The sequence below is a fragment of the Rhinatrema bivittatum genome, chromosome 2, assembly GCF_901001135.1.
Source record: "Rhinatrema bivittatum chromosome 2, aRhiBiv1.1, whole genome shotgun sequence".
Lineage (NCBI taxonomy): Eukaryota > Metazoa > Chordata > Amphibia > Gymnophiona > Rhinatrematidae > Rhinatrema > Rhinatrema bivittatum.
In genome coordinates this window covers 527,356,963-527,369,206 of record NC_042616.1, presented here as the reverse complement: position 1 = coordinate 527,369,206, position 12,244 = coordinate 527,356,963, and the positions used below count along the sequence as shown (strand labels likewise).

The 12,244-nt window shown below is 41.5% G+C and overlaps 1 protein-coding gene across 1 annotated transcript in view; it reads right to left on the bottom strand.

The window, feature by feature from the left end:
• Positions 1-7,796, bottom strand: part of PARD6G (par-6 family cell polarity regulator gamma) — a 224,338-nt gene extending 216,542 nt beyond the window's left edge. The window contains exon 1 of the mRNA XM_029590795.1: positions 7,367-7,796. Coding sequence (XP_029446655.1) covers positions 7,367-7,438 — 72 coding nt within the window. The 5' untranslated portion in view covers positions 7,439-7,796. The remainder of the gene's footprint in view (positions 1-7,366) is intronic.
• Between the last annotated feature and the right edge of the window lie 4,448 nt (positions 7,797-12,244).

Here is a 12,244-nt window from a genome sequence, read left to right as displayed (position 1 = left end):
CTAACACCATACCTACAGTATAGCACTGTGGTGGCAGCATTAGGTCGGTGGGATGCTTTGCAGGGATCCTTGTGAAGATCAAGGGAAAGATGGATACAGCAATTTACACACAGATCGTGGAGGAAAACCCGTCCCAGTCTGCCATAGACCTGGGACTGGAGAGAAGATTCACCTTTCAGCAGGACAATGCTCCTAAGAACAAAGCAAAAAACAACAATGGAGTTGGCTCAGCAAGAAGAAAGTGATCACCCTTGAATGGCTCTGCAAAAGCCCAGGCCTGAATCCAACAGAAATCTGTGGCAACATCTGAAGACTGCAGTCCACAGACAATCCCCACTTATTAAGGTGTTTGAGCTCTTCTGTCAAGAAGAATGGGCAAAAGCTCCACCATCTCACTGGGCAAAGTTGGTAGAAACTTCTCCTAAATGACTCGTGCCTGTTACTGCTGCAAAAGGAGCTTCCACCAAGCATTGAACAAGGGGTGCAAAGACTTATGCAATCTAGACTTTTTAGATTTTTACTCTCAAATACTTTTGGAATATTTCCGTAATTGCTCTTTCCCGATGAAACTGAAGAGTATGTTGTGTAGATGAGTGAAATAAACTCCAACTTTAATGCATATTTTGATTTGTATTTTTATAGACAGAAGAATATAAAAAATGGACAAGGATGTGAAGACTCTTACAAGGCACTGAACATATTTGCCCTGCAAGACTGCTGTCCATGTTTTGTTTCTGGAGGCAAGAAGGGAGGGAATAAAGGTTACCTATGTGTGTATTGATGTTGCTTCCACAACCCCTCCTGGTTTTGTTTTAGTTTTTTTGTTTGTTTGTTTTTTTAAGAGAGTAGAGCCACCTAGATGATTCAAAAATATTTACATGAAGTTAATCAATGACTATAGTGTGGGCAAGTGTTTCTTGCCCATACATTCTGCTGACATCAAGCCATGAACATGTAAACTAAGCTCCCTCCACTGAAATCCAGATGTTGACAAGAGCAAAGCAACTTTGCACATGCATAAACAAGTAGCCTCATGCATGTTCTAACAGTCAATAACGTATTATGTGACTGAGAACAAAAACAGATATAAAAGACATGCACAGCGCACCAACTGTTTTCAAATTTAAGGTACGATTCATTTTGTTCACCAGAGAAGGAGCATACATTTTTACCAGAACTTCTTGTAAGTTCACAGCAGGGGTGAACTGACCCTCATAAGTTGGTTGCAAGATGCTCTCACTATGTTTAGTTCTGAGGGGAAGCTTTGAATAATATGACATCAGGGCTGTGGGAAGCCATCATTTACATCTCACACAATGGGCACTTCTCTGGAACAGCCTAGAATTAACACATATAAACTGTGTGTCTGTGTATATATAAACAGATGCCACAAAAATAGTAGAGTAGCAGCCTAGTGGTTAGAGCAGAGTGCTGAGAACCAGGATAGCCAGGGTTCAAAATCTTACTTCTCCCACTCATGTTCCTTGCAATGTTCTCCATTGCCTCAAGCACAAAATCTTAGAGGGGGTTCATACACTAAGCTAAGCTGTGTTATGGCCAGCAACACCAAAAAAAAAAAACCTGTGCCAACACAGGTTGTGCCAACATCCTGAACACGAAACGTGATTACTACAGTAAAAAAAATAAATAACTCAGCCAACAAATCTAAATCATTGTTCAACATAGTAAACAACCTCATCGCCGAAAACAACAATCACAATACCACCACAACAAAAAATTTAAGCCAAGACTTAGCTATCTTCTTCAAGAACAAAATCTCAAAAATTACTGACACCTTCAACACCCCATCAATCATAGAAAAGCATCCTTCATTAAACTTAAGTCCTTGGCTTGAATTCAATCCCATCTCCATCTTGGAAACTGAGAAAATGCTGAAAAAAATAAACCCTGTACGTCATGATATGGACACCATCCCAACCCGAGCTCTAAAGGAAATCGCTCATCCCATAGCCCCAACTATAGCAGCAATCATCAACAAATCTCTTATTGAGGGTGAGCTTCCTACCAAACTAAAAATCGCTACTATCACACCACTACTTAAGAAAAAAAACCTCAACCCAGAAGATTTAAACTACCACCGCCCAATTTCAAACCTTCCCCTCTTTGCCAAATTGACAGAAAAGGCGGTTCTGAAACAACTAAACGAACACCTTGATGACCATAATATTCTATTTCCCACACAACACGGCTTTAGAAAAAACCTCAGTACAGAAACCTTTCTACTCAATCTTTCTGACACATTATTAAGAGGCCTCGATAACAAACTAGATCACCTTCTGATCCTCCTCGATTTGTCAGCAGCCTTTGACACAGTGGACCACAAAAGGCTTATTTTTAGTCTGGAATCCATTGGTCTCGCTGGAAAAACCCTTAACTGGTTTTCCTCTTTCCTTAAAAACAGATTTTTCAAAGTTTCCTACAACAGCTTTTCATCTGAGGCCATCCCTCTGGATACGGGAGTTCCTCAAGGGTCAGCTTTATCACCCATTCTCTTTAATATCTACCTTCTTCCTTTATGCCATCTCTTAACTAGCCTTAACATCATTTTCTACATGTATGCTGATGACATACAACTTCTCATTCCCATTACTTCGTCTTTAGAAGATTCAATGTCAAAAGCAGCCTCACACCTTGAAGCAATACGAAAACTACTAAACAACCTAAAATTATGCTTAAATATGAGCAAAACAGAATGTATACTAATCACAAGGAAAAACTCTGGTATAACATACACTCCTCCCTTCCAATTTGACAACATTCAAATTCAACTCAAAGACAACGTTAAAGATCTGGGTTTCTGGCTAGATAATGAGCTAAATCTTAAAAAACACATCGCAGCAAAAACAAAAGAAGGCTTCTTCAAAATTCAAATACTCAAACACCTTAAACCGCTGCTTCACCCCCGGGATTTCAGAACCGTTCTTCAAACCCTCATCTTATCCAGTATTGACTACTGCAACTCCCTTCTAATTGGCCTTCCCAATGCAACCTTAAGACCACTACAGTTACTCCAAAATGCAGCTGCCAGAGTCCTGACTGGTAAAAGAAAATCCGACCATATATCCCCAGTACTCCACAACCTACAGTGGCTCCCTGTTAAAAAAAAAGAACAGAGTACAAAGTCATCACAATTCTACATAAGACAATTCACAAAGCAGACTTCACTGCCCTGGACAATATTATACATCTGCATAAACCATCACGTACAACAAGATCTACATATAAAATTCAGCTGGATGTCCCTTCATTACCACAAGCCAAACTTTCCTCCACCAGAAATAGAGCCATTTCTATAGTCGGCCCAAAATTATGGAACTCTTTACCTCTACACCTCAATTCACAAGAAAATCTTAAATCCTTTAAAAAGGAACTTAAAGAATGGCTACTCTCACAGTCTTACAATGACTGTTCACCCAATGATAACAGAGCATAAATCCTTTTTCATATCCACCTCTCGCCCCCTTTTTATTCCAACAATCCTTCTGACTCTCGCCCGACTTGCAGAAACCTTCTTTCTCTTTAACGGCTTCAACCGTCAACTTCAAGAACTGCATACATTCTTATCTATTGTTCAATGTACTTATTAACTTTTACTAAGTTAATACTCTGTTTCTATCTGTTTTAATGTTATGAATTTAAATGTAACTGGTTCGTTGTAATGTAAACCGGAGTGAAGGCATTGTCAGCTGTACCTCGGTATATAAACAAATGCTAAATAAATAAAAATAAATAAACACATTAAAATTAGCTGATCTGCATGTAAATCAAATAATTGCCACCCAGATTAATACAAATCAAAGTAACATGGGCTGCCTAAATAATGTGGCTTGCAAATTTTTTTATTTTTTTTTTACTGAAAGTTAGCTACAACTCAAGGGACATTAACACACTTAAAAAAAAAAAATTTGCAGAAAGGAATAGAGAAGTGCCCCAGGGATCTGTACTGGGACCAGTGCTTTTCAGCATTTTATAAATGATCTAGAAAAGGAGTGATGAGTAAGGTGATCAGATCCGAGGATGATACAAAATTGTTAAAGTTGTCAGCTTGCTAGCCAATTGAGAAGAATTACAAGAGGATCTTACAAGACTGGGTATCTAAATCATCATCATCATCATCTATTTATTACACGCTTTTCCAACATACGAGTTCAATGCGAGTTACAAAACAAGGCCAAGGAGGCTGAAGTTAACTTACATAGAACAAACCCAAAATACGGATTATAATAGTGACAGGGGAACACAAAGCAAACAGCAGTAATTTGGTAAAAAGCAAAACAAGCAGCACAGTTTGGAGTGGAAAGCTGATGAAATATGACATATGAGATTTCATGTGAACAAATAAAAAGTGATGCATATAGAAAAGAATAATCCAAACTATAGGTAAAGATGCTGGATTTCTTATTAGGTATTACTATCCAGGAAAGGATCTTGAATACTCTGAAACCCTTGGCCCGGTGTGCGTCAGAAGTCAAAAAAAGCAAACATCATGTTAGGTATCATTAGGAAAGAAATGGAAAATAAAAGGATATCACAACGCCTCTGTATTGAATAATGCTGTAACAGCAGCTTGGAGTAATGTGTGCAATTCTAGTCTTCCCATCTCAAAAAAGATACAGCAGAGGTAGAAAAGATTCAAAGAAGGGTAACCAAAATGATTAAAGGAATGGAACGGCTTCCCTATGAAGGTTAGAGCTCTTCAACCTGGAGATATGTTAGAGGTCTACAGAATTATGAGCAAGGTGGAACAGATAAAGAAGTTATTTACCTCTTCAAACAGTACTAGACCTAGAGGTCATGCCATGAAGCTAATAGGTAGCACATTTAAAACAAATTTAAGAAAGCATTTTTGTTCAGCACACTATTACAGACTCTGGAATTTACCACCAGAGTATATGGTGAAAGCACTTACACTGCTAAACAAATAGCAGCCATGCAGACTAGGGAAAGCCACTGCTTATCTCTGGTTATAAGCAAGAAGAACTGGATCTAGTCTTTGGAATCCTGCCATTTACTTGTAACCTGGATTGGCCACTAACAGAGACAGGATGCTGGGGCTCAATGGACCTTTGGTCTAATCCAGTATTGCATTTATGTTCTTATGATCCCAATGCTCCCGGGCTGAGGTATTAAAGGGACCAAGTATCCCCAAGGCCCAAATATTAAAAAAAAACAACTTTGTGGGCCAAGGGCCTCAGCCCAACCCCCCCCCCCATATACTGGCCCAAAAAAAGTGAAAAATTTGGAGGCCCTTAGGTCCTGACCTTCTGACTGGAACCCCACCCCTCCAGCGCGCTCGCTGAAGCATATGGTAAGTCCGAGTGTCTAGTTGGGGGGGGGGGGGGGGGTATAAGTGATGTCTAGTTGCTACTGCTACATTGGTGACATTTTCCAATGAGGCAGAAGCAAATAGACATCACTGTTGATCCCTCAGTCTCTTTTCCCCCTCTCCAACGAGAGGTTAAGAAGCATCAGGGGTCAGCTAGCATCATTTTGGAAAATGGCACCAGTGAGGCAGGAGTGAACGGACATCAGGGATTTACCATAAGGTTCAAGGGGATGCCGGGGTGGAGGAATATTTTGGAAGGGGTGAGACGGGAAACAGACTTAGAGCCTCCTAACCTTCCACTTTTTTGTCACAAGGGCCCAGTGCAAGGGTGGGAGAGGCTGAGACTCCTCAGCCCAGTAGACTACCAGGTTTTTTTTTTTTTAAATGGCCTGTGGGGAGGGGGAGGTAATCACAGATATGGGGGCTGTTTGGTTCCCAACCACAGAATGTGGCACCACCACACAGCATGCTGTAAGCTGCAGTATTCTGCTCTCCAGGAAAATACTGCAGCTTTAGTTAACAGACCCCTTAGACTCTGAGCCCTCTGGGGCAGGGAACTACTTACTGTACCTGATTGTAACTCACCTTGAGTCTGAATTTGGAGAGACAAGTAATTAAATCTAAAATCCAAATCCATTCAAAATGTAAACCTATAAGAGTTTATGTATGCACTGTTTCAGACAAAGTAAGCCTCAGGAGATTATGCACCCTCCCCCCTTTACATTTACAAATGTTCCACTGGAGTTAAGGGAGAATGCACCCCAAAAGTGTCCTCTCCACAACTGGGTTATATATTTAGACATGGAAATCACTGTGGCCAACAGACTCAATTTGTGAATGTAAAGACATCAGAATTATGGGCATTGTACATGCACAAAAGACTCAACCTTTTTCCCCCTCAGGTGAAATCGGGCCGCAGGTCTCCAAAAAGCAGGATTCCATCCCCCTCTCTCTTCCCAAACTGAAACATGAGGGCAGAGCAAGACCACCGGGCCTCTCTGGTCTCCGTACCCAGCACTGCTTCACTTATAGCTAAGTCAGAGCGGCAGGAAAAGTCAATGTCACCCACTTGTATCGATTGCTGGCAGCAGCCGCCGCCGCCGCGCTTGACCGCTGAACAGCCTTCCGCGCTCTGGAGGAAAGAGGTCAGGCGCGAGCGAGACCGGGACTGACCGGCATTGCCTTAAGGGCTCCTTATGGGGCACAGGCTACAAGCCCGGCAGATCTACCATCCTGCCCCCCCTCAAATGATACAAACCAGAAGCCAGCAAGTTGAAACAAGCTCATCGAAAGATTCAGGACACCCCCCGGAAACTTTACCCGACGCATCCAGGGACGAGAGGGAAGCTGCTCATTTCACGACCCCCAGCATAACGCACCCGTGCGACCAAACTTATTCCAAGAGAGACTGCAAAGTTCTGCGTACTTGTTGATTTTAAGGGAGGGAAGAGGAGGCGGTATACAGAATTAGTTCGGGCAATTTTGTCTACTTCATTTCAGACAGCAGCGTGCCCGCAAGCTGCAGCGTCTGCAGACCGTAACCAACGAACGTGGAGCCCATTCAGACCGCGCGCAATGAAACGAAGGCAAGCAAACTTCTTCTTGCCTGCGAAAGCGAAAAAAAAAAAAAAAAAATCAGTCCTTTCCGCGGGCACGACTCCACTTTATAGCCCCAACACTGGGAGACAAAAAAGGGGATCCAAAAGTTTCCAGGGGCAAGGCGCCGTGCGGAGGAGCGCCGGAATTCTCTGGATCCTGCAGCCGGAAAAGAGATGAATCGCAGCAATTTCAAAGCTGACCCGAAAGCAACCACAGAGAACGTCTGGGTGTCTTTCTCCCCCCGACCACCCGGCCAGTCAAAACAAACAATCATTGTGCTCGCTACAGTGCAGCAAACAAATCCCCGCAGAATTCCCAACAGCTCGCTTTTTAGATCCATTCATCTGCACGGGCAAGGCGATCGGCGGGGAGCTGGGGGAGGGGCAGCGGGGCTGGAGGTTTGCACGCGTTCCCGCTTACCTTGCTCTTCACTTCCACGGCGCTGCCATCCAAAAACCGCAGAGTCTGAGACTTGTGAAAACTCCGGTTCATTTTCCCCTCTGCCCCAGTCCTCGCTCCGCAAAGACTGCGAGGGTCTGCAACAGGAGCCTGCGGGAAGATGCCCTGTGCTGCCGCGAAGTTGCTCCGCACCCCCAAATCCTTTTCCCTGCCCAGTCTTCTTCCTGGAATTCGTTCCGATTGTTCCCAACCTTCCCCGTAACTCCCCGCCGCCCGAGGCTTCTACGCCTAAAGATCGATCGCTCCGGAGCTGGAAACGCGGCGCGCAAGCGGAGGAGGAGGAGGGGAGCGGTATGACGTCACGCCGCCCGGCTCGCGCGCTCATACTCGTGCAGGTTGCCTTCGCGCGCCCTGCCGTGCGTTTTCTCTTTCGAGGGGTTTCTTGTTGCAGTTCCTGAAACTTTACCATTTTTCCTGTGAAACAGAGTCTACCTATTATCTTACTTCAGTTTTCCAATTTAATATAAGCATATATAAAATAATATGGTTGCCAGTGTTAAAATGTCATTTAAAAATGAGAATTATTTAATACACCTGGCATTCGATAACAGGAATGAATTTCACTCTTAAATCAGGATATGTTGTGTACAATTTCAATGGTTCAAGTTTATTGCCAGTGTTCTTAATATTTATATAATGACCCCTAGGATTCTTAGCAGAGCCATATATTTCATAAGAACATAAGAAATGCCATACTGGGTCAGACCAAGGATCCATCAAGCCCAGTATCCTGTTTCCAACAGTGGCCAATCCAAGTAACAAGTATCTGGCAAGTACCCAAACATTAGCCAGATCACAAGCTACTATTGCTTATTAATTATTGTTAAAGCAGTTTATGGATTTATCCTCTAGGACAGAGCTTTCCAAACTTTTCATGTTGGTGACACTCTTTTTAGACAAACATAATCTCGTGACACAGTAATTCAGTCTACTAGCAAACCAGAGGTTAAAGGTTAAAATGAACGAAATGTATTTCAACAATTTATGTATGATTCCTTAAATATATACATAACAAAATGTTTCACGACACAACCTATCTTGTGAAAACCTTTCTTTTATATTAAAAACATATAATGTTCCAAGATTAATGTTATTGTTGTAATTTATGAGTAACAATAATAAAACAAAGATATTGTTTATTCAATTTGCCTCTTTAATGAGATATATGAGCTTGATGGGATGAACACAGCTTTTGAATATTTGGTGTTAATAAAAAAAGTCCAAAGGGTCTTCTGCGTAATTTAAAAAAGCTAGCCAGTTTCACACTATAACATTATTTGATAGCCTCATTCAACTAATTCTATATGGGTATGAGAATGAAGTCTGGAATATAGAGAAAGGGACAGAATCCTGCACCTCCAGTTCTGTAACTCTGTGCATCCACTGAAATTCCCCCAAACAATGGAGCTTGGATGTTTCCCTTACAGCTCATCATACTAAAAGATATTTTCAAATTCTGGTGTCACCTCACAGTAACAGCAGCACAAACATCTTCCACTGCCAGGCACATTGTGAACTAACACAAAACCCCGCAAAAAAAGACACTCAAAATCTATACTACAATCCCATCGTAACATAACAGTAATAACACCAAGGACTCAAACAACAATAACCCTACCTGTGAAAAAGCAAGGGTAAATATTACACTGGGTCCTAGAATACCAATACACTACCTACTGAGGAAACAAAACAACCCCGATTGCTATAGATCCCTAAACAGACACTATATGCTAGCAGAATCTCTTATCATGGTCACACACACAGAGCAGAGACAGACCCTCACCAAATACAGAATACAAAATAAAGGAGCACAAATTAGACAAAAACTGAAATGAAAACCCCAAGAAGCCAGACTCTGTGTATTAACAATGGAAAAACAGAACCACCATTCCTCATAAAACAAATAAAATCAGTTATAATAGTAAAACCATATTAATAAAATAATATTTTAAAACTACTGATAAATAGAATTTCTATTAATTAAAATCATATAAATTTTTTACAATTTCCCAAACACCAATAAAATATTTCAAAACAGCACATATATCAAATACCCAATAATTAAAATTAATAAGTATTTTAAAAAGCCCCTGCTGTCCATACCTGGGAGCTCTTGATTTCCAGTCACCCTGATAATGTCGAGGATTAGGAGGTTATCCTCTCTCTCTCACACATACTCACATGTCCATTCTCTCTCATAGAAACATAGAAATGACGGCAGAAGAAGACCAAACGGCCCATCCAGTCTGCCCAGCAAGCTACGCAGTTTATCCATTTTTTTTCACCCTTTTTTCTCCCTCCCACCAGTCACTATTGGTTTCCAGCACCCTCCGGCCCCAATTCCCTTCCACCCCTCCACCAATGCAGAGAGCAGCGCCGTATCTGCATCCTAGTGAACATCCAGCTCACACATACACTGTCACATACATACACATCACGCTCTTATATCCACCATAACCTCTCGCTCTTACAGACACTGACACACTCTCAGGCTCTAAGACACTCTCTCCCCCTCCACACATCCCCCCCCCCCACACACACACAAACTCTTACTCCCCTGGATTTTCTCATATACACTCATGCTCTCACTTTCACTGGCTCCCTTACATACACACAAACACACACGCCCAGGCAAGCTCCCAATCATTCTCACACAAACACATACACCCAAGCAAGCTCCCAATCATTCTCTCTCTCTCTCTCACACACACACACACACACACACTGACCCCCAGGCAGGCTCCCATTCATTTTCACACCACTCCCTCACCATCCCCCAGGCATGCACACATTCATTCTCACACACACAGACCCCCAGGCAGGCACCAATGCATTCTCACACACACATACACCACACACAGGCAGGCACCTATTCTCACACATACAAACCCCAGGAAGACACCCATACATTCTCATACACAGACACACCCTCAGGCAGGCACCCATGCATTCACACACATACACCCCCAGGCAGACTCTCATTCATACACATGCACACACTAAAAGCAGACCCCCTCGCTAATGATGACATTACCATAATGAGGTAATAATAATGCAACCATAACAGAGTAATAATACTGATAAAAAATCATAATGGTAATAATAAATGGAATAATGAGGAATATAATAATCATAATAACAATGGAAAATAAAAATGGAATAATAAAAGATAATAAATTGATAATAGAAATAAAAATATAAAGGTATAAGGTAAAGAAATACAGTAGTTCTCACACAGTGCTTATTGTAGGAACATGAGGTAGTGATGACAATCTTAGATTTGAGGTAGGATATGTGTGTGCAAATCTACTTACTTCTAATCTAAATGTGACAAAATATAATCACTAAGATTAATTATGCCATTCATTCCCATAATTAATTACTTTCATAGCAATGTAAATATATGCTAAGCCAAGCTACAGTTCCAGAGATTGGGCGATGGGAGGTCACGCAGGCTTACAGTGAGTAGGGACAATACTCTTATAGAAAGGAGGATAGAGATTATCAGGTGAATAACTGATACTGTGGCTAGGGCAGGTAAGGCATAAGTCAGAACATAGCCAGTTTGCCAAATATCCTAATCTCTGTAATCATAATGGTAGTCAGCAATTTCTGCTGTGTCTTGGTCCACAGACAGTTCAACAGTGTGAGAGTATTTATACTCTAAAAGATATACCAGGTTTTCATCAAAGTTGATTTCATGGCTCCAAAACACATCCAGGATCTCTACCTCTATGGGAACAGGGTCTGGTTCCAGGTAGTATAAGGACCCCCCCCCCCCCCCCCCCCCCCCACACACACACACATACATACACACAGTAACTATTGAGTTCTTAGGTACTGTGACTAAAGAAACATTACTGGATAAGGGAACCTTTCTGGTAACATCATGCTTGTTAGAAAGAGTGATCTCTTTCAGAGGGGTGCTAACTAACCAAACATTATTTACAACAGCAACCTTAGTTTCAGAGAATTCATCATACCATACAGCGCTTCAGTAGTATCATTTAGGAAAGGCTTACAGTGATACAATCAATGTATGTCCTTTGTTGGCATAGGTCTAAATTGGGAACTAAATATTGCTGTGGGCTGTCACTTTGATACACCAGAAGGGCAGGTGTATCTCCATGCAGGTATAAGTTCTCTGTCCAAGTACGTTAATTACTTGTTTCAATTGTTAAACATTCTCAGGTAAAAATGAAAGGTAAATTTTGAACATAAACAACCTCCATATTCTCGACATCCACATGCAGAGGTATAGCATTTCCCATATGATAAGCGATCTGGATCTGGATAGGCTCAATGTTACTTTGGGTAATTTTAGCAAAAGCACCTGTAATGACATCTGGGAAATAAGTTGGAATCTGTCCTTTCCATAAGTTATTAATTCTGTAATGCAGCTCTTTAAACAAGTCATTGGTGAGCACCTGAATGGGCTGGATAAAAGTGCAATCCTCACTCAGCAATGTTTTGACAATGGTGATGTCCTTTCAGTTACTCAGAGTTTTACACTGAGAAGTTAACTTTTCTTGTTGATATTGTATCTGCTTGAGATACTTTTCATATCGTCTTGCAACTCCTTCATGGTGTTCTACACATTTTTAACAGAAACTGCAATTGCAATGGACATGGATGCAGGGCAGAAAAGATTATGGATCCAGCACTTAGTCCAATAAACGTCTTGGGTAGGTCTAAGTCCTTTTTAATGGGCTGGATCATAATTTTGTCCAATTGGCTCAGAATGCTCTGAAAGTTCTGGGTAGCATACTTCATGTGATCTTTGAACCAAGTTCTAGTTTCAGGCAAACATATGTAAGTGAGGTTAAAATGTTTTTGGAT